The sequence below is a fragment of the Diabrotica undecimpunctata genome, chromosome 2 (assembly GCF_040954645.1).
Source record: "Diabrotica undecimpunctata isolate CICGRU chromosome 2, icDiaUnde3, whole genome shotgun sequence".
Lineage (NCBI taxonomy): Eukaryota > Metazoa > Arthropoda > Insecta > Coleoptera > Chrysomelidae > Diabrotica > Diabrotica undecimpunctata.
In genome coordinates, this window is record NC_092804.1 from 24,235,228 (window position 1) to 24,259,192 (window position 23,965).

The following is a 23,965-nucleotide window of genomic DNA, read 5'->3' on the forward strand; positions in this document are numbered from 1 at the left end:
GTCATTTAGTGACTCCTAAGCAACTTCCATTCGCAGCTGTTTTTGTTTAAAATTCAACAATTTGCAACAAATTTTGCCGACACGCGTTTCATACCCAAAACGTTTGAAAAAATGTCATGGCATGAGCCAATTGATATGCCGACTTCTCTAAGTGTGATTCGACGGTCGTTTATATCCATTGCTGTCACTTTTTTTACGTTTTCATCGATTCTTGATGTGCTGGGACGTTCATCATCTTCAACGTCTTCACGGTCATCGTGGAAACGCTTATACCACTCGTAAACACTTGTTTTTCATAGCATGTTTACCATAGGCCTTTAACATTTCACACACTTTGTTACAGTTTATTTCATTTTTTAAGCAAAATTTAATACACATTCTTTGATCCATTTTTTTAAATAAATGAAAATCGCCTAGCTCATAAAAACCGTCGAACCTTAGCGGCTGTCACAGACAAGGGAAATGAATGTAGCTACAATTTTTTTATACTTTAGGAGCATGTATAACAACAATAACAAAATGTTTAAAGATTAGACTCTCCAAACCCGCGAAATTTAAAAATTTCGGGTATTTTTTGAACACACCTCGTATGCCAAAATACGTTCAAGAAGTTATAAAAGTCAAAAGGACATACTTCCAATTAAAACAATTTTAATCATATTTTCTCCGTTTTCTTTGTATATAATTAATACATGTGTATTTCAAATTCACTTTAATTTGCGATAGAAACAAGTATGATTTAAATTGTCGCAAAATAAGCAAATATGACATAATTGAAAGAAGAAATCTGATAGAGAAATCGATTCAATAAAATGAACAGACAACTGATATAGTAGCAGAAAAATTGATGATTAGAACACCCAATTAGGAAGATGTAGTAGCTACACCGCAAATTTAAAACGATTCTATTATTGCCCTGGTTTATAATTGGATCAAACCATTTGATGCAATGAGAAATGTAGTTTTTTTTTATATTGAGGTGTATCAGTTGAACATTGCTTTTAGTTTATGAAAGTATAAATTGTCATAAAGCATTTTTTCTTATCAATAGTCTACAACAATTTAACTAAATTTAAATCTAAGCGTGCAATGCGACATATGATCGTTTTATTCAACAGATACATAGTTACATAATTTTAAGATACACGCGAGATAAAAATAAATATAATAAAGCATCTGCCTGTCGTACGATTTCATCAGATGAAGTACAACAATCAATACGAATACAATGTCATAAAAAACAATGGCGCAATATACAAAAAGTCTTATCAAAAATGGCCCAAATTAAAGTACTCGACGAACCATATGCTCAGGGCAGGGTAATCAAGAATCAAGTCGAGGGCAACACCCCGTATCGACGATATACCGCCGTAAGATGTTACGATGTCGGGATGAGAAGTAATGCATCAATGGATTTACCTCATAAAATATACAAGAAGATAGGGAAGGAAGGCAAAAAGCGCGTGCCATTGGAAGACAGCTGCTAAGAACGAACAACAGCCTTCTGGGCTATTGTCTACGCCAGACGATCGCAGTTCACAAAAGGGAAAAGAAAGAAAAACGACTTGGGAGAAATTGTTTACAATAGAAATCGGGGTTTCGGAAATATAATTGTACCTATGTATAAAGTTCGGGAGATGGTATGGATCTGAACCGAGCAAACAATATACAATTGCAAATTTATGAGACATTGTTGACGTAGACTGACAGTCAGCTGTTTTAGGGGACATTTTTGATTAGGACCAGTGAAAATAGCGGCGAATTTTTATGAATACAAGGTAACCTTCGATGCGGATTAGACATCGTGGCAAATTGGCTGCATATATAATCATATGCTTAGCAACAAAAAACATACAACTTGTGCAGACATTGTGTCAATGACTGTTACGCAAATTTTACTATAAAATGAAAGATTTATGGTAAAATATTTTGTAATATTTTATGTCGTTTTTAAATTTATTTTGTACTTGTTCCATACTATTGGTAAATTCACAAAAAAAACTGAACACTAAAAGAAGTAATATGACTACCAGGATGTCTGAATGATTAAATGGAACACCAACCACCTGCCACTAAAAACAAATGCCAGAATACGTCAAATTAGTGTGACATTACGCTCTCAATTTTGGATTGTTATCTTGGTTCAAAATGAACAAATTATTTATGTATTCCAGCTCCAGTTAACTTTAAACTCTTTAGGAGGATTTATGTAGGATAGTTGTTTTTTTTATTTACTATTGTATGACAATTTTATCATGGACTTCAAACCAATAAGCCCATGAATATAATATCCAAGAGTAAGAGGTAAATTCTTTAACATCATAACAAAACAGTATTTTCCTACTTCGTCAATAATTAATTTTTTCGCGAAATTGACAAAAATATTGGTTACTGGAATTTTAAGGTAGGATTTATGAAGCAAAATAATTTAAAGTTTTATGTTACTTTATATTTACTTGGTTTATATGCAAGTTTATTTTAAAAATTTAAATTTTAATTCTTTTGAAACTTTTGACGTCGTGAAGAACAGAGTTCTGAAGCTAGATTAAGTAGGCAGCAGAGAGAATTCGCGTGACGGAGGACACGAAGATCATTGAAAGATGACGTTGAAAGACAAGGTCGACTAGACCGAGATTCAGTACTTCGGCAGGCACGACAATGTCAGGAAACTCCATAGGAAGCCGTCAGTAAAAGGGAGGGTGTCTTGGTGCGGCTTCATCGACATCGAGATTTGGAGAATGAAGAAGAACGACACGCAAAGTTGGCACAAGAAGCCGTAATTCACCAAGCTCACCGAATTGTGCATTCATGACGAAGCCACCAGTAGAAGGGACCGTGTCGCTGAGTGGTAATGTCTTCATCGAACTCAGGAGACTGATGAGGATCGGCAAGCTAGATTGGCTCGAGAGGCATAGATACGAAAGAAGCGATCGCAACGAGAGACACCTGAACAGCGACAAGAACGACAACAAGAACAACTTGCTTACCAAACAAATATACTTAACCAAAGGGTGCGTGTTTTGGAAAGTATGTAGTATTTATTTTCATATTTTACATTTAATATGTTTCTTTTACTGTACTAATATGATCTAATTTAATGGTATATTCTAACTAGTTATTTGCTTTAAAAGATATTATTTCCTGTTATTCAGTAAAATCTCGGATGGCGTCGCGACGATCAACACTACCAATCTACTCCACTGGCTATGATTAATACCTACACCAATATTTCAAAAGGTAAGTCCTATTCTTTGTACAGATAACAGTAATGAGTTAAAGCCAGCTAATTTTCGTAATTTATTCACAATTAATATTTGCTATTTTCGCTAATTTATTTACAGTCAAAATATTGCATTTTGTCTTCCATTATTATTCTAACTCATTTAACCAGCAACCTCTCTAGTTTTACAAAAAACAGTGAGTGTTGCACATAATCGCTTGCAGGAAAAAATTAAATGAAAAATGACATTTTTTGGGTTTTTTCTCCCGAATTCAGAAATTATTAAGGAAGTATATGAGGAAATTACTCCCATTCACTACAAAAATTAGAGGAAGACACGATAAAATATGAGTGAATCAGGAAAAATTAGAGGGAGATACGAAAAAATTGGAGGGAGTCAGAAAAAATTGGAGGAAGTCAGAAAAAATTAAGTGAAGTGACTGTAGATGTCACTTGATTGGATCTTCCGTCTCATGGCGACGGGCAAAACCACTAGTATAATATAATTTCGAATGTCCTATGTCCGAAGTTCACGACCAACGATGTGAAATAAGTCGTGAAGTAAATGATTTATTGGTAGCTTCAAAATAAGTACATTCGACGTAACTTCATAAAATGACAAAGTACTTCACTGAGGTAAATATTCTAATACAATACGAACTCACAAGACCAACCACAATTTATAAGCTCACATATAAAACTACAATTCATCATAAAGACCATTGCCTTGTACCTCGTAAATTGGACCTTTTTACCTAGATGCTTACACAAATATAATTCGTACTAGGAAATTATTGTCAGAATTTATTCTCTTATTCTGTATACCAATACCAATGTATTTCTTTCTAGAAATACAATATTTCTCATTACTCTTTTTGTTTGTTCTATCTATCGACGTTTTGCTTGTAATTCTGCTTAGGATTTTCATTTCAATTTGTTTTCTAAGTTGTCTTATCTAAAAAGTTGTGTTTCTCTGTAGAATATGCATGTTCTGCGTGGAGTAGGCTTAAACGTTTAGCAAGTAACCTTGTTAAACATAACACTGCATGGAACAAGAAGACACAGATACATTTCTCAATGTGGAGAAATTCAGACAAATTTTCGATGCAAGCCATTTATTATACCGTGTTAAAGAACCACCAAGAACAGTGGAATTAAGAAGGAGATTTATGAGAAGCGTAGCTTCGAACTTCCGGAATTGTTCCTCCTATCCTCCTCCGAATCGGCACACAGACTAGGCCGGGATTGGAGAAACTAACAGCTATTCTTTTATATAGGAATAAATAATACTAATAATGGGAGACTTTAATGCCAAAGTTGGCAAAGGACAAAGTGGAAATTTAGTGGGATCCTTTGGTCTAGGGGAACGTAATGAACGCGGAGACCGTTTGATTGAATTTGCAACTGAAGAACAGCTCGTAGTGACAAACACCTTCTATGATCTTCCTCCAAGACGACTATATACGTGGAAATCTCCCCAGGATACTCCAGATCACACAGTACGAAATCAAATAGACTATATTCTTATTAACAAACGATTTAGAAACTCTATAACATCTGTTAAAGCGTACCCGGGATCCGACATAAATTCGGACCACAATCCACTTATCGCCAAAATGAAACTTAGTTTAAAGAAAGTTCAAAGACCAAAAATTATGAAGTACGATATTAACCAACTGAAAAATAAAACAGTAAAGGAAAAGGTACAAAAACGCCTAAAAGAAAAAACGTGGGCTCGTACAGAAAAACCATGGGCCCGTATAGAAACAGATAACACAGATGTAGAACTAGAAAATTTGCACAAAGTAAGTCAAGAAATAACAGAGAAATACTTAAAACCTGAAAGAACAAATAAAAAGGAATGGATGACGGAGGAGATTCTATGTATGATGGAAGACAGAAGAAACGCTAAAGATAATAAGAATTACTACAACATAAATAACGAAATAAAAAGGGCTATTAAAATAGCAAAAGAAAATTGGTTTAGCTCGAAGTGTACAGAGATAGAGTCATTACAACAAAAACATGATTCATTTAACCTCTATAAAAAGATTAAAGAAGCGGCAGGCTTATATAAACACAAGAACACTGGATTCCTGACAGATAATCAGGGAAACATAGTACTGGAAATAGAACATAAAAGAGATATTTGGATTAAATACGTAGAAACAACTTTTGAAGATATACGAAGTAACACTGGTATTACAACAAACACCAATTGCGAATCTGGACCACCATTTACAGTCGAAGAAGTAAAATATGCCATCAAAAGCACCAAAGATGGTAAAGCAGTAGGCCCTGATAATTTTCACTCAGAATTCTTAAAACTTATGGACTATGATGGCATAAAATGGTTGACAAATATATTCAACAGTATATATGATACGGGCGTGGTTCCCCAAGAGTGGTTAGTGTCAACTTTTATAAATCTTCCAAAAAAACCCAATGCGAGAAAGTGCGAAGACTATAGAATTATAAGCCTTATGAGCCATTTACTTAAAACATTTCTAAAGGTCATTCACAAAAGAATATATACAAAATGTGAGGAACAACTAACAAGAACACAATTCGGATTTCGTGATGCTCTGGGAACACGGGAGGCCCTTTTTGCTGTACAGGTGCTATTTCAGAGATGCAGGGATGTGAATTGTGACATATACGTATGCTTTATAGATTACCAGAAGGCATTTGACAGAGTAAAACATGACAAATTAATGACTCTAATGCAAGAAATTGGAATTGACAACAAAGATCTTAGAATTATCAGAAACATTTACTACAATCAAACGGCCAAAATCAAAATAGAAGACCAGTTAACTGATAAAATTGCAATAGAACGTGGAGTACGACAGGGCTGTATTTTGTCTCCATTGTTGTTCAACATTTATTCTGAATGGGTATTTAAGGAAGCTTTAGACGGTTGTGCGAAAGGAATACTAATAAACGGTGAATGGTTGAATAACATCAGATATGCAGATGACACTATAGTTTTTGCCGATAATCTGAATGACTTACAGATATTAATAAATCGCATAACAGAAGTCAGCAACAGATACGGACTAGCTCTTAACATAAAGAAAACCAAATTTATGACAATTAGTAAAAAACCAATACTAAACGCTCATCTTACAATCAACCAACAGAATATCGAAAGAGTCGAGCAATATACATATCTAGGCACCAATTTAAATAGCCAATGGGACCACTCAACAGAAATTAAACAGCGAATAATAAAAGCAAAAGCAGCATTCGTTAGAATGAGAACCATTTTCAGCAGTCGAGACATATCATTAAAAACAAAATGCCGTCTATTGAACTGCTACGTATTCACAGTTCTGCTCTACGGAATGGAAGCATGGACACTGACTGTTGCATCTATGAATCGGCTCGAAGCTTTCGAAATGTGGTGTTATAGGCGCATCTTACGTATATCCTGGGTTGACAGAGTTACTAATGTGGAGGTCCTGCGTAGAATGGGGAAAGAATGTGAAATTCTCATGACCGTCAAAACTAAAAAGTTGGAATATCTAGGACATGTAATGAGAAATCAAGAACGTTACGGCCTTCTCCAGCTGATTCTCCAAGGGAAAGTAAATGGTAAGAGAGGACCAGGAAGAAGACGCATTTCCTGGCTTCAAAATTTACGAAAGTGGTATAACACGACTACCACTGAACTGTTCCGCGCTGCAATAAATAAAGTAAAGATAGCCGTGATGATCGCCAACATCCGGAACGGATAGGCACTTTAAGAAGAAGATTCTTTTATAATGAAATAATGTACCTTAGGAAGTAATAAACAAATAATAGACAAATCAGTAAGCGAGTGAGGTATTAGGAGGGCAGTTAGAAGGAGGTATTAACTATGAATTATTAATGTAATATGTGGTTCTTTTTGTTCAAAATATCTAATAATATTCGTTGTTTCTCGTTAATATAGACCTTTAGAATTTTTTAATATCCTTAATTCAAATTAAATGCTAATATATATTCTTTTATATAAACGTATATGTGTATGGGTAAAAAATAAAATTTTAATTGAGGTAATTAATCGGAAGTACAGGAAATGCCGACTGACCCATCATCTTCCTATATCCTAACCCGCCAGTTATGTCATTGCGTTCACCGATTCACCGATGGCGAAGAAGTAGACTCCATACCGCGATAGTTGTAGCGGCTCTGGTGTATATGCGTTATCGATCAAAAACTCCGGCGAGAACCATCTGCTAGAAAGAGGGGATCCACAGGGACACCTGCCGTAGCCCGCATGACCCCTCACACTAACATCACACATGTTTAAGTACTCTACCTTTCTTTTTCTAACCCAATAAGCGACCGGCCAAGGGGTTGGATGGTGTTTAATTTCAAGAGGAATTGAAAAAATGGTTGATTGAAATTCTATGTTGACTTTCTCCTGTCTAGGTATATAATGTATTTCATACCATTCGAACAATTTAATAAAAACAAACTAAAAGTTTTCGAAACCTTTAAAACCGATTTACCTATAAAGTAATGAATATTTTATATATTTTTTTATCATATTCTGTGTGATGTCATGGTGGAAAATATAGTAAACAATGTATTAATAATATTTGTTCAATGTTTTAATGTGTTAATAATGTTGTACAATGTTTTGATATATCAAAAAAAAAAATCGTACAATTCAATACAATTCAATTTACATCTTAAAATCCTTCCTTTACTGCAAAATCAAAATATTGAATGAACTTCCGGAATAAGAAAGAATCTGAAAACAATCAAAAATTCAAATAATATCACTAATCGATTGTAAATCGTAAAGAAAAACCATTATTGAAATATATAAAGGAACTACTAATGAGACAGTGTTACTTGCATGACTTGGTGTTGTCTTTTTAAAGGCAAATCACATGCTATGATTTTTCTGACTATCTAACTAGTCCCGAATAACTGAACTAGTCCCCAATAAAGTCGTCCCAGGAAAGCACCACAAAAATATTGATATACAATACAATATCAAGTCATCTACCTTAAAATGGATAATATGTCTTAATTGTCAAAATGAATGAAGCAGATAAAATTAATTTATTAGAAGAATTTTCTTGTCGTACAGTCGTACGAGTTTGACCTCTAAAAATCATACGAACAAGCTGAATTTTGTCGAGAATGTCAATTTTGCAACCCCAACAAAGATGCAAAAAAGTTTACCACCCCTACACCCCGGCTTTTTCCTAAAACGACCACTCGTAAAGAAAAAAACAGAAAAAATCGATTTACCAAGAATCTGTTAGTCGTAAAAAAATGTTTCAAAGAAAAAATAAAGCTGAGATAATTTTGAACAAAAATGTTTATTAGCACTTTTTGTGTAAAATGAACCGTTCTCTCAGACACAACGCTTGAAGCGACCGGCGATTTTGAATGTCAATTACGCGCGCGAAATCAATTTTAAATAAAAAATTTTTTACATTACAAACGATCGCGCGTCACGGGAAATAACTCCACGAAGACGTTATTGAATGAAATTTGTAGCTGAAGTTGTGTAGTTTGAAGAATGTACTTGTGTAATTGAAAATAAGCTGTTGTAAACGTTTTAGATCGTTTGTAATTTCAAAGTTTAAGTTCAGCGTTTTTTAGACATATTTCAAATGTCTTACATTTGTTATCAAAATTCAAAACCGAAATTTCATGCTATAGGTTTAAAAGATTAGGCTCTAACAATATAAATTCCATAGTGACTGTTCAACGAAAGAGATAAATTTTATTGATCTCGTGAGAATCATAAAAAATGGCAAAAAGCGCGCAACATTTATTTATGTAATATCTTTATAAAAACTGACTTCATTTGCGACAAAACACAAAAATTGCATACGAAAGCAATACCCTTCACCTTTAAAACACACTTTAAATTTTGTCGATAGATGTAAAAAAGAAAAGAAAAAAAAAGATTTAGTTTTTAGTGTTCGTATATGGGATAATTAAAAAATACGAAATCCAGTTCCTAACCCAATTACAAAATTAAGATTTGGAAAGCACAGGAGAAATGAAATAAAATTCTCTAAGCACGTTGGCTATTATTACAGCTAAAAGAGAAAAATATTTTTTTAGGTTAGGTTAGGTTAGAGGTTTTAGAAAAAAAGGCGCATCCATGACCACATGTTTAGAGTCAAACAAATAATGGAACAAATCAATAAAAAAGAAATATTTGTACCTACATAGTTATTTTAATATTATTATCCTAACTATAATAACTAGTTAGCTATTTATTTCAAATAAATCAACAGTAAATTTCACTCTGATTTATCAAGAGCCATTAAGAAGTCCAATATAAGAGGTAAATATTAATATCTGCGGAAACCATAAAAGAATAAAGATAAAAGTATAGCCAAAGATCTTTTTAAAAGTAGGATCTTTGCTTTTTTGTGAAATTCGATCTAATTACAACGTCCTTTGATTTATGAGAAGTTCCTGTCAGACACGAAATTCCTCTTACTGGCCTAAAATGCCATAAAGTCGTTGAAGGAAGGACGTGGCGAGACCTCTTACGAAATATTTAATTGTAGGGCAGACCAGTTTTTATACAGCGCCTCGAGACATTTACCTGATAGCGAGTTTTTAAAAGACTATCAAACGTAAGGAGATTAATAATGTTCAAAGATGTAATGTATTTCCAATTATAATTTCCAACTGAAAAGGTACATAATAATAAAATGTAATTAAGGGTACATGTCAGAATGTCAAATAAAAACCTATGAAAACTGGTTACCGTTGGGCTTTGCTGTAAATATTTATTTATTTATTTTCGAGGGGCTGCTGCCCAATAAGATTAACAATATTTACAATGGATACAATAAAACAAAATAAAGTATAAATATCACAAACTTAATCACGTAATTTAGTTTTACGCATCAAAATGATGATTACCTATTCCACAGCCACTCAAATAAACACATGCCTGAGACCAGAAATGAATTCGGCCTTCGGTGCAAAAAAATCTATATCTGGGTGAATATTTGCCCATCTTAGTTCTCGACATAAAAAATTATGCAGACCAACCTGCTTCAGTAGCTGAGGACACAAGACTGTAGAATTAATTATGCCATAAAGCATCTTTGCATCTTTAATTAATCGTCGGTCATACAATGAAAAAATACCAAGTTGGGTTTTAATTTGATCATAATTTACTTGATTTAATTCGAAAGGTATATCCTGTTTATATGTTACATATTTCCAGTTCCAGTTCTAGGTCATCAATTATTATTCGTACTGGAAGGTGTTGACACCTTCATATACTTAGGGTCGCTGCTAACCAAAGATAACAACGTCAGTGAAAAAATCAAAAGAAGAATAGTGCTCGCCAATAAGTGTTACTATCGCTTAAGAAGACAGATGGCCTCAAAAATGCCTAGAAAAATTAAACTGACTGTATACAAAACACTAATAAGACCAGTGCCAACATATGGTTCAAGAAACTTGGACACTAACACAGAATGACCAAGAATTGCTCAAACGTTTTGAGCGAAAAATACTAAGGCGAATATATGGAGGCATAAAAGAACAAGGTTTGTGGCGCAGGTGTTACAATTTTGAGTTGTATAGAAGATTTGGAGAACCTGACGTTGTAAAATTCATTAAGGTAGCACGCCTCAGATGGATAGGTCATGTAATCAGACGAGAGGAAGATGCCATAGTCAGAAAAGTTTTTGACTGAAGAGGGCCATCGGACAACGAAGAAGAGGAAGACCGAGACTTAGGTACCAAGACAACCTAGAAAATGATTTGAAGTCTATTGGAATTAGAGCATGGAGAAGAGTTGCTAGAGACAGGGGCGAATGGAGGATTGTTCTGAAGAAGGCTTTGGCTCATAAAGAGCTGTAACGCAACTGATGATGAAGATGCTACATATTTCAAGAACTTGTGTTGAACTGTCTCAATTTTTGATATGTAAATATTATAAGATGGAGACCATACACAAGAACAATACTCTAGATGGGGTCTGACTAAAAAACAATATATTAATTTAATCGCTTCAATATTCTGAAAGTCTCTAGTGAATCTTTTTATAAAACCAAGCATTTGTAAAGACTTGGAAATTATTGACATACAATGCGATTCAAATAAAAGTTTTGAGTCTAAATTAATTCCCAGATGAAGAATTTCGATAAAAAAATCAACAAGAATGTTCTGCATATTATAATTATATTTCATTGGGTCTCTTGATCCTCCAAAAGAACCAGCATGACACTTGGATGCGTTCAGGGCCATGGCATTCAACACACACCACTCACTCAACTGATCGAGATCATGTTGAAGAATAACACAACCTTGTATTATTGATAATTGCATTGATGAATATGTTAAATAACAGGGTCCCAACTGAGAACCCTGGGGTACTCCTGAATGAACCTTAATCTCACTGAAAACAAAATCCCTGATACATACTAAATGAACTCAGTCAATTAAGTATTTTCTCAGCCATCAACACCCATTTTTAAGTTTAACTATTAAAATATTATGGTTAACCTGATCAAAGGCCTTGGAGAAATATATATATGACATAAATATATTTATATGGTGGAGCAGTACGGCAAGAGATAAATGTTTGCGTCTTGGTGATACTTCTCCCTAGATCCCTACCGGAAGAGCCCGACTCCTAATCTACCGATTAATATTATATAATTATTTATATATATTGATGTACTTTTAGCAACCGTAACTTTGTCAACCTTAAACTTGTAATGGTGCAAGGTGTGGCGATTCACAATTCACATTACATATTATGATTTCTCACACTTGTAAGATCGATCCGAATATTTTTTATCTTATACAAATAACTATTACCAAATTTTTATGTCAATACTAAAAAAATACACAGTTCCGGGAATTATCATTATGTAAGTTTATTACTAAAATATGTTATATGCAGATATACGTACAACACTGGAATGCAAAATTAACCAGACACTCAGATTGTCATGTATTTTTAATATGGAATACAAAATTAACCAGACACTCACGATTTTCACATATTTTTGAATTTTTTTGAATTTTCTTTTATGCCTTAACGTTTTTTTCTTGTTTGAACCTGTTTAGATCATTTTTGTGAACAACACAACTACACAAACTTTTTGTTATTAATGTGAAATAGTGTCTTAAATTAAATAGCATCATTTTAAGTTTATTTTGGTATTTTAAGTGTTTGCAAGTTTGGCTTTAGTTTTTTTGTTTTCTCCTTTTCAAAAATTGTACTAAAAAAATGATACCGGAAGAAGTAGCATAAACTGTTACCTTACAGCTTTACAGGATCATGGGTGGAGCATTCGTTATATCGTTTGGGAATTTGTCGAGGTACAGTTTTTGATGCAATACAAAGATTTTGGAAAACAGGACAATACACCAGGAGGCCAGGTCAAGATAGATGAAGCACTACAAGTCAAGTTCGTTTTACTATTATCAGCACTAGTACTTGTTCAACAATTAAAAATGATGTCCATAGAAACACTTTCCATTTATAATGAACATCTTCATAACGTGTTAAAGAATGGGGTGTGGTGCTTTTCACAGTCAGTCTAGGATTTTGAGAAGAGCTGGTGAATGTTATCATCAATGTTGTTTTACTCCCAGAGTTCAATTTAGTGAACTATATAACGGTATAACGGTGTGGACAGGCATTCCCCAAGAAGTTCATACAGAACTTGTTAGTTCTAGAGGGCAATTTAAACGCTGAAAGGTATATTGAACAATGTTTGAAAGATCATGTAGTGCCATTTGCCCCATTTCTTGAGAGAAAACTTTTGTCTGATGCTGATGCAAGATAATGCTCGTCCACACATCACAAGGATAACACAGGATTACTTGGATGAAATTGGGATTTCTTTATTACCATGGCTCCCAAGGAGTTAAGACTTAAATCCAATACAGCATGCATGCGATATTCTGGGATGACATATTTGACATAATGTTAATTTTCAAATTCTTAATGACTTGAGGCAAGCAGTTCATGACGAATCCCTCAGGAAGAATTTGCTGCCTTAATCCAAAGTATGTCTGATCAAATGAGAGACGTAATTAGGGCTTGCTGAGGTAAAACACCCTACTAAATATCGTTTTTTATTAAAAAATGTTTAAAATTAAAAAATTGAATTTTTGTTTCTTGTACTTAAATTTTCTAATTTTTTATTCTTCTTTTTTTGTTAATAATTGTTTTGTAATAAATTTTACTTTTAAATTTTGTATATTATCTATTAAATACTCAATTAGGAACACTTTAAATTTTTAAGGCCAGTTTGTAGGAAAAATCTGGGGTGTCCAGGTAATTTTGCACTCCAGTGTATATGAAAAAAATAGAATATCTGAAGATGATAAAAATGTGACAAAGCATAAAAGTTTTCTTAACTATACCCAATTCACCCTTGTTCAGGGGTTCACACTAACAAATTATTTCTTCTTTCTCTATAAGCACAGATTTTCTATTGAGCTCCTCCCAAAAGAAGTCTAATTAGTGACAAATTTTCCACAACTTGTCTCTTATTATGTTTTGCAAATTTCCCCACTATTAATGTCTGCTAAAAGATTTTCTAGAGTAGGTATCTTATTTTGAAAATAAAATGAATGAACTTCTTTAATTATTTTGTTTTGCCATATGGCCTATGTATTTGCTGAGCTTTTTTTCCGGTGTGTAGAAACTATGCTCCGAAACATAATATGGGGTTGTTCATGTAGAAGATCATTATATAATAAAGAGCATCTTAAAGACAAGAGCAACATTGAAGACAGGAAAATTTTGAATAATTTTTATATTCACTTTTTATAATACTGTGTATCTGCTATATTACAAAAACTATGCTATGGATAATATCCAAATGAAGTATAGTGAAAGATGTAAACAAAGTAATATCCCAACACTAAAAAAAGAAGACATCTGGCCCCAGAACTGTATAATTTTTAAAATATTTAATACAATCATATACTCTTTAGTTTTATTTTTATTTTATCACATTCCTTCCTAGATCTTTACATACTTTATGATGAACAATATTTTCATTTCTAAAAAGTAAATGTCCTAGTATGATTTAAAATTGCCCTCCAACAGATTGACTATATCGGTATTGAAGAAATATCAAATATTTGATTTACTTCACCAAAATGAGCAATTGGTCCTAATCTTTAAGATAAGACTACAGGTTTCTTACTAGGAAATAGAAGGGTAAAATCAAAAAACTCTTTGTGATATACCAAAGTAATATTTGATTGATTATCTCCAGTGCAACCTCATAACAAGCCAATATCTATTCTGGGTAAAGCATTTCCTTCCACAGGAAATACATACCCATTTCATTATGCAATAACTTTCATCAATATTTATTATTTAGATTATTATAGTAGATATAAAAGTAATTCTTTTTAATGAAGGAATGCTTATCAGCAGTGTTTTGAACTATGATTGGAATTTAAAAATAAAATAAGACAAAGACAAGCTTGTTCTTTTCAATCATGTCTCTTTAGCCTGAAATGTAGTGCTGTATATGTTGAATAATTTATTAATGTGTGATCTACTACTACTACTAAATATGTGATCACAGACATGTTACAATCAGTTTTTTAATTTTATTTTTGTTTCTGTTTATATTAAATAGAGTTTATAATTAAATTATATTGTTGTGACTTAATATAAATACATGTCATATTACAGTATGAAAGTATTTTACAAAAAAAGTATTGAAAGTATTAAAGTATATTGGTTTTCTGATAAAAATGATGTATTGTTCTATATAATTACCCAAGAAATGGCTTATTTTGTTTCAGGGTTATCAATTAAGTTAAGAATAACTTTTTAGTAAAAATTATAATAAATGAGTCCAATTATATATATAAATATTATAAACCTCCAAGATAGTCTAAGAATTATCTACTGTAATAAATATACAAAGAAAATTTAATTGCAGTACCTGCTTTGATACATATTCTACAATAATTTCAGTCTTCAGAGCTTTTTAGATTTTGATAATTTTATGATATCATCAATTATTGTGATAAAAAGATTCTGAAACTGTTTTCTTGTGGCATTAAATATTATGTTTATATGGAATTAAGTCATAAAAAAGATCAAATTTTTTTAAAATGATTTCTGGAGTGAAATTGAAATGCCAAACAATTATAAAATATAATTTTCATTACAATCAATTGTGGCTTAATTCCATATAGCATAATATTTAAATCAATTGTTCAATTGTTAAAAATTGTTTACAGTTTATACATGCACTGCACATGTTTAGTCCAAACCATTTCTCACAGAACATGCAGTCCCTATTTTATACAACTCAATTGGCTCCCTAAAATATACCACCAAAGAATATATAGACACATATGCATCTATAATATTCTTTAATACCCCCATTATCAGTTATACATATTGAAAAATGTTTAAAGTTTGATATATTTTAACTTGGACACCTTAGTATTTTGTGGCCTTCAATATATTTTTCCTATTATAGTACTTAGCACTTATACATGTACATATATTTTTTTAAAAAGGTATTATAGTTTTATATTTATAGTTTGTTGTTGTTCTATTTTAATAATTATAAGCCTATCAAAGTTAATAATTCTTTCCCTAGTTATCAAATCTAAAGGAAAGTATGAATTTAATTCATGACTGTTGGTACTTGCAAATCAGTTGGTATTTTCCATTTCCGTATTATCAATGATAAACAATGATGTCAGAATACTGTAAATTAGCAATATTTTAAGTTATAGATATAAAAGAATGTATCTATCCAATGGCATAGGTTCACCACCGGCGAGAAGAATGTTTGACAAAATATTTAGAAAATCCTAGTGATTCACATATCACAGAAAGAAAAAAATAATGTACAAAATGGACAAACTATTATCCTATAATCAATAGAAAATTCAGGATTCTAAACTTCATTGAGTTTAGGCTAAATATAGTTCAATGGATCATAAACACTACAAAGGATTCTCCTAAATTTAACCACTTTTATAAACAGAAATTATAGTAAGTTTATTTACATTATTTGTATTTATTGAGTGTGTTAATTAAAACAGACACGTGAATACATGTTACTCCTATTATCTAACACAATTAAAATTTAGGCGCCATTTTTGTGAAGAAGTAAATAACTAAGTCTTCCTGGAAAGGTCCCAAATACCTGTTTCTGAGAAAATGGTATATGGGATATAGATAAAACATGCAATATTAGTCAAAAGAAATTAATAAAAGTGTTGTCAATTATTTAAAATATTCTATTTATCTGCCGAAAATCAGATATGCTTTGATGAACCCTCCTGGACTGCATATTCCTATTGCTTTCGACCCCCACTGATACATTGAAACAAAACACACTGGATAAATATAAATCATATGTAAAAGTACTTACATGTGATCGTTTGTGTTAAGGTAATATTCTGCCATATCCTTGTAGGACCCCTAGGGGGCCAAAACACCCACGAAAAACACACGCCGTGTTTCTAGCTTGTTTTAAAAAAGTCTCGTTTATGTTATTCTCTCTAGAGCGACTACACAACTCTTCTCACGACCGACTGACAATTGACAACCGCCTTTTTGCGTCCCTCCGAAAGGACAAGGACTGTTCTCAACTCGCTGTGGTATGTGACCATGCGCAGAAAATTTTATCTCTATATCTAGCAGTGGCGTAGATGAATAATTATTAATCAACCAAATAGCAGAGTATATACCACAAAGGCTATGTACTCTGACCATATAGGTATAATCTCTAGAAGAATAAAGTTTTCATCTAAAATGTTTCAGATCTTTAATCAGACATAGAAACTTTCGAAGCAAACTCAGAAGAACCAAAGTTATCAAACGAACACTAAGTAAGACTCTGAATGAACTGAAAAAATAAAATAATACCAAGGAGCACATTATATAGGAACATAATAGGAAGGAAGGAAACCAATTTGTAAGAATCATAACAGACTTAGCCACTATTAAAATATCGAGGGCAAATCGAAGATTACGTAAGATCGATGAAGATGAGAAGCATTGGGTATAATAAAGAATCGAATGGAGAAAATAATCGAAAATAGAGACAGACTTATAACGGGCTGACATTTTACATAAAATGCATTTTAAATGAAAAGAGCTACATAATTGCAAAAACCTAGAGCTTTTGTTAATTTATTGGATATGGTAATAGTATGGCATCAGTATTGAACAAGTAATGGAAATAAAATACCTGGGAATTACACTGTCTAGCTGTGGAGACCTGGACAAAGAAGTGAAAGATTAAGTATAAAAAGCAAATAGACTGGCAGGATGCCTTAATAACACTATATGACGAAACAGACACATTAACACTGAAATGAAGTCTAGAAGCCAGTGATAAATTTATAAAGCCAGTGTAAGACCAATAATAACATATGCCTCAGAAACAAGACCCAACACAGTCACAACGCAAAGGCTACTGGAAACGGCAGAGATGAGAGTACTAAGAAGAATTATAGGAAATACGCTGAGAGATCGAAAGAGTAGTGAAGACATTAGAAGAAAATGTAACGTACAGTGTATAAATGAATGGATACAAAATAGAAAAAAGGAATGGAATAACCACATAAGCAGAATGGAGGAGACCCATGTCGTCAAAATAGCAATAAGTCACCAATCGGCAGAAGAAGTATAGGACGAACGCGCAAAAGATGGAGTGATAACCTTCCATAGAGGTATTAATCCGCCAATGAACAAGCAGAAGTGTTTATAAAGAGGAAGAAGAAGAAGAAGATATGGTAATACTATCGAACAAGTATTATTTCTTTTCACTTCGATTTATTTTGTAACATGAATTATCTCATAGGAGTTGAGCGTCTAGTTTTTGAAAGCCGATATAGTTATCACTTTTATATTGCTATTAAGGTATAAATACTAGTTCCTTGACTCCTATTAGATTACCAATATTAAATAAATACAGTTCATTTTTATACACAATTGTGTTTAATGAACGTGAATGTTTAATACACAATTAATTATCTATAGGTACGCACTTACCACTTCTGTGCACTACTTTATGGTATATCCTACACCTGACTGCTTATAGTGTTAACTGTTTAAAAAGAAAAATAAATGACAAAAAATAAAACAAATTGAAGTAGACAAGTATTTAATTAAAAGAAATTTAAAAAAATATATTATTTATTCATCTTCGGAATCTAGGTACTTCTCTTAAAACATGGGTATTTGAAGGCACAGAATGATTAACATTTTCGGAGAGGGTAATATTTAGGACATTCGATGATTTAAAAATATTATATAGAGGATTGTAAACATTGTAGTGTTACAATAAAGAATGAACGTTTTCAACTGATAAAAGACTTATTAAAATATTTGTTATCTATACCATCGATATGTAAGCAGAAAGCTGGCATTCGAACAGACTGGTGATCACCCCGCTCTTCGTCATCGACCATACAGTTTTCGTGTTACTATATTTTTTATGGTATTATTCTGTAGTGAGATGTGGCCGACGGATTTAATAAAAAATTGTATAACAGCGGCTTTTCAAATGTGATGTAAAGTTCATAATTCTTGATTATTAGCACTGTACAGGGGCGGACTAAGGCCTAGGCAACCTAGGCACGTGCCTAGGGCCCTTAAGTTTTGGCCCCCGAAAATTAGGTTTTTATTTTTTATAATTAATTATGCTGAATCGTTGTTTGATAAAGTCTACAAGTGTGGACGAGCGTTCCCGTGCTTATGCATCCACACCCGCAAGTGTCGATGTCGGTGTATGTAAATAGGATAGAGCAAATGTAGCTATTTAAATCAGTCTCCTGAACGTTACGTATTGCACCTTATGTCAGTTTGATTGAAAATTGTGCAATTAAGACTTAAATCCTAGAATTGATTGTAAATAGATTGTTTTGGATTCATAGTTAATACTTTGTGAAATTATCATTATTATATTATTCGGCTAAGTCGGAATCTGGAACGCCACAAACACCTTCGCCATTCAAAAATGAAAAAAAGGCAAACAATCCAAAAAGAGGTGGCTCTTATCTTCAAGCTATCAAGAAATATATCGCTGCAAATTACAAATTATCGTTGATGTAAACAAAGGGAAAAAGAGCGTCAGGATCTTCAAGTTAGCTCTATCTCATTGTGTTCTGGATCTACAAAGCCGAGTTCAGAAGAAAAATGAAAGCTGGGGGAACAACTAAACCGAAATAAACTGTCACCGCCTCCAAACGTTTTGCTACCAGCGAAAAGGCAAAATCTGTAAAGAAAGTGACGAAGGCTAAAGAAGCGGCAAAAAGGCAAAATCTGTAAAGAAAATGACTAAGGCTAAAGAATCAGCATCAAAGACACAGAAAAAGCCGGCCAAGCGAAGAAAGTTGAAAAGAAGTCAGTTCCTAAAACTGCGTCATCTTCATCCTCAGTTCCGACTTCCACAGAGGCGAAAGTAAAAACACCAACCAAAGCGAAGAAATCAAATAAAGGCAGTCCTACGAAAAAACCAAAGGCCACCTAAGCCAAAAACCGTTAAGGCTACTGCCGTTAAAATTTAAGTGGGTGTTAAAATATAAAACGAAAAGCAGATCAAGATAAAGTGGCAAAACAAATAAAAAGGACGTTGGAAAATTTTTTAACTGGAGATGGAGAAAAATTATAACAATCGTCATCATTTTCACAAATTTCACCTGTTTAAACTCCAGAAACATCATTTGTATCTGAAACTATTCTGCAAAAAAGCCAGCAGGACAAATCAAGCAATTCCGATTGTGAAGATGAAATAAAAGAAGAAAATACAAATTTAAAATCATCTCAAAGTAATGATGAAACTAAGAGTTTTGCAAAGTACATTGCATTATGGCCAGTTAACAGACGCCATGGGAGAGTCTTCTTCTTCTTCTTCTAATGGCGCTAAAACCCTTTGTGAGTCTTGGCCTGCTTAACAATGTTCTTCCATTCTGCCCTGTCGGATACTTTCCTTCGCCACTGCCTGATGTTCATGGTTTTAAGATCCCTCTCTACGTCGTCTATCCATCTTTTACGGGGCCTTCCTCTTGTTCTGTTTCCTTGGGGCTTCCATCTCTGGACTACTTTTACAGCTCGATTATCTGGCATTCTTTCTAGGTGACCAAGCCAGTTTAGTCTTTGTGATTTTACAAATCTAACAATATCTGCGCTCTGCATTAGTTCATCCAGCTCGTGGTTCATTTTAATTCTCCACGAACTATCGCTGCATTGGGTTGGTCCAAATATCTTCCTTAGTAGCCATGGGAGAGTATTATATAAAAAATTCACTAAAATCAATAAATGAATCTTTGGAATCATCTCCTATTCGATGTAACGAAGGGTCAAAACAAATAACAAGAAAATTAACTATTGCCTTCTTCTTCTGAACAATGAATAGCGGGGAAAAATTTAAATGAGATTATTTAGATTATATTGAAATCAACAACTTACTGTACTATTCTGTAATTTATTTTTCAAGCAAACAACGCTAATGGCAAAACGGCCAATGATTTGAAAAATGTACATAAACAAATTGTCAAAACATGGAAACTGGGATGTTCACTGACTGTGATTAACATTAAATTTAAAACAGTTTATGAACAAGATTTAAACCTATCAGAAATGAAAAATGAAGTATTTCAATTTAAGACTGTTATACGTAGAGAGAGATTTTTATAAGAAAATATTATTTTGCCTGTATCCATGTGGTCATTTATTAAGAAAAATAATACCACATTCCTAAATTTAAACACAATACTGAGAATTCATTTAACCATTCCAATTTTCGCTTGGAATCCGATAATTAAATAGAACTACCTACTATATGCTTTGAAACCAAAATAACAAAAGCAAAATATGTGTCATGACTGAAAAACATTCCCGGAATTACCTACAATGTTGCCTAGGACCCGATTTAGTTGCAGTCTGCCACAGGCACTGTAAAACATGCAGCAGCCCAAAAGAATTTTAAAGATGCTGCTAACATCACAAAGACTAAATTTTTAGTTCCTTTTGCCTAGGATGCTATAGTAAAAATTAGATATTCGCCATTTATGAATCAGTTCCTTTTATTAGGTTTCTATACTATTATACCTACATTAGTTTTATATTGTAGATTTTCGATAAAGGGTCGTTTTGTCCTTGTATATATTTCCACACTGCGACCTGAACTTGCGACTTTTTTCTCCTTTGGAAGCTGTTTGTTGTACACCTGTTATAAGCAGCTAATTAACTATTATGCAAGTCCTCGGAACTTTTCCAGATCTGTTGTATATCTATAAGCTCTCATTTAACACTCGATGAACCTTTCTTTTATTTGGACCCGGTATACACAACGCACTTGTATCCAGCTGACATAGAATCTTCTCAAAGCAGCAGTAAGTTTTGCCGAAGCTACCTTGGACCAGAATCATGTTTCTACTGGCTCCCTTTGTATATTTTATTTGTAGATTCAGAACAATCACTCATGCCTGGGTCCTCTTTTGAACCATCTCTTTTTCTTTGGTTTTCTAAGTTATTTTACTAGTTGAGACAAATTCTGTCAGGCACGGCAGTTCGCCAATACCGTGGCAAGATTATAATCCCTTATAGATCACCATCTCTCTGGAATATCACATCTCTTTTCAGTCTTTATCCCCTGGAGCGAGTGTAGTGGTCGCCGTGATATCGTTTATGGTCCGTCTCCATAGATTTCTGTCTCTGGTCATTTTTATAACGTCATGCATAGGTCTTTTGCAACTTCCTGTAATCTGGTCAATCCATCTCGTTGGAGATCTTCCTCGTGGCCTTCGGCCTTCTACCTCCCCTAAATTATGAATGTTTCCATATTACTCACGCAATACTTTTGTCCTCTGAGCACAATATGTAGCTCTGCGATAGGTTTTAGTACCTACTGTGGAGCCTTTTTTGGAATGAGCTGTTGTTTAACAGATACTTTTTCTAACTAACCATTTTCCCGCTGCTCCACTCATGTTTGTTAGCAGGATCTATTGCTCTATATCTTCATAAATGTGGACTGTAACGGGATCCAGTGCCATAGTTTCTGGAAAACTGAGTCTGCGTTGTTCCTTTTCCTTGTTTGATTTGTCTGTTTATTCCTGGTCCATTATTGTTCTACAAGAAGCTGAGGAACGAATGGTTACTCCCACTAAGCCCCCATGACGGGAAAAAGCTAATGAAACCTGAGTTTTCTCTGACACTCAGAGTTAAGCCATATTTAGCTTTTAGTAGGTAGTGCTCACTTCATAAAATTAGCAACCACGACTGAACATGAAGTCCCTCTCCACCACGACAAGGTCTCACTGCTTCAAAAAGGAATCAATAACCATAATTTCTCATACTTCTTAGTTGGTAAACCATATTATTTTCTTTTGAATCACTTGGATATGTTATAAGCAACCCTATTATAGAAATTTTATAATATAAAATGTTACTAAATCGGCTATACCTACTTAAAAACCATATTTTTTAAGTAAATCTTTAATAAATGACAAAATATATGAGAATGAGAATATATAAAGAAAAAGAACACAAAATGTGTTGAAACTCTCTAAAACAACTTTAGTCAATGACTTAATCACTCAGAGGTCGTGAAAACTATAATCCATAATGGACCTAGCATACCATACCTACTCAGGAATGGAGTGTTTGGGAGGCATCGAAAAAATCGTAAGTACGTAGGACGTAGACGTAGGTACAAATTCCTCTGGATCAGGTAGTATGTGCTAGTGGACTATGACACTTTATTTCTATAATACTTAATGTTAAACGGTCAAAATTATAACAACAACAACTACAAAAACCAAACAACAGGTTACAATAAATATAATAGGAGTGCCTAAAAGTAAGCTAACTAAGCTCGTATGTATTTTCCATGCTTCTCTATGGATTTAAGGCCTTAACCTAAAAGAAGGAAATCCAGGATATTTTTAAGATATTAATTTTTAATACCTAATAAGTATTATACAGAAAGACAACCAGAACCAGTAAAATAGCCAATATCTAGACTATAAAAAAGTACTTTTACTGCTAAAATAAATTTGGATTTCATTGTCCAAATCCCATTTTAATTCTACTCCCATGGATATTGGTGTTTCGTTACAGAGTTGTCAATTGTAAGGAAAATATTGTAAAGTTAAGAATTTTTAATCAATAACAACAGATGTTCATTTACATTCTGTATGATAAAATATTTTTTCTTTAAAACAGATATTACAAATGCTTGTAATTATTTATATATTGTAGACCATAAGAAAAATAAAACTTGGTTCTTTGGTATTACTACTCGTTTATTTCTACCAAATTTTTAAAACATATACATTTTCTATAACGGCAACTCTGCTGAAATTATGAATTGTGACAATGACACTGAACAAGGATATCCAACTGTATTTATAGACTTACAATTGGGGAAAAATTACAGAAAATAAAACAAATACGACTCTTGGATTAAATTAATGTACTTACCATCAATTATTGTAAGTGAGTTTTAGGATTCTCAAAAAGCATCAGAAGAAGTATTGAAGATTTTCTGTTTACCGATTTGTCATTGACGGAGACAAATATAATTAAATTGGGGCTTCAAGTAACATCGAGTTTTAATTAATTTGGAAGAAATGTAAATAATAATACGTACTAAAATAACTTTCACTTATACTTTTTGCTTATGATTACTAGAGATTTGATTGTTTTTAATAATTAAAATAAATAACATTTATATCAGGGATTATTTCTTTTGAAATTTAATCAAACGTCGCCCATGAATGTGCGTATGTGTT

At 33.0% G+C, this 23,965-nt stretch overlaps 1 protein-coding gene across 4 annotated transcripts in view; it reads right to left on the reverse strand.

The window, feature by feature from the left end:
• The window catches only part of Myb (proto-oncogene like protein Myb), a 136,390-nt gene extending 119,588 nt beyond the window's left edge, over positions 1 to 16,802 (reverse strand). For 3 of the 4 annotated variants that reach the window (XM_072522533.1, XM_072522535.1, XM_072522534.1), the window contains exon 1: positions 16,594 to 16,801. In XM_072522533.1, the coding sequence (XP_072378634.1) occupies positions 16,594 to 16,628 (35 nt within the window). In that variant the 5' untranslated portion in view covers positions 16,629 to 16,801. Of the gene's footprint in view, positions 1 to 16,593 lie in introns of all 4 variants that reach the window. The other variant, XM_072522531.1, reaches the window with a different exon arrangement.
• Between the last annotated feature and the right edge of the window lie 7,163 nt (positions 16,803 to 23,965).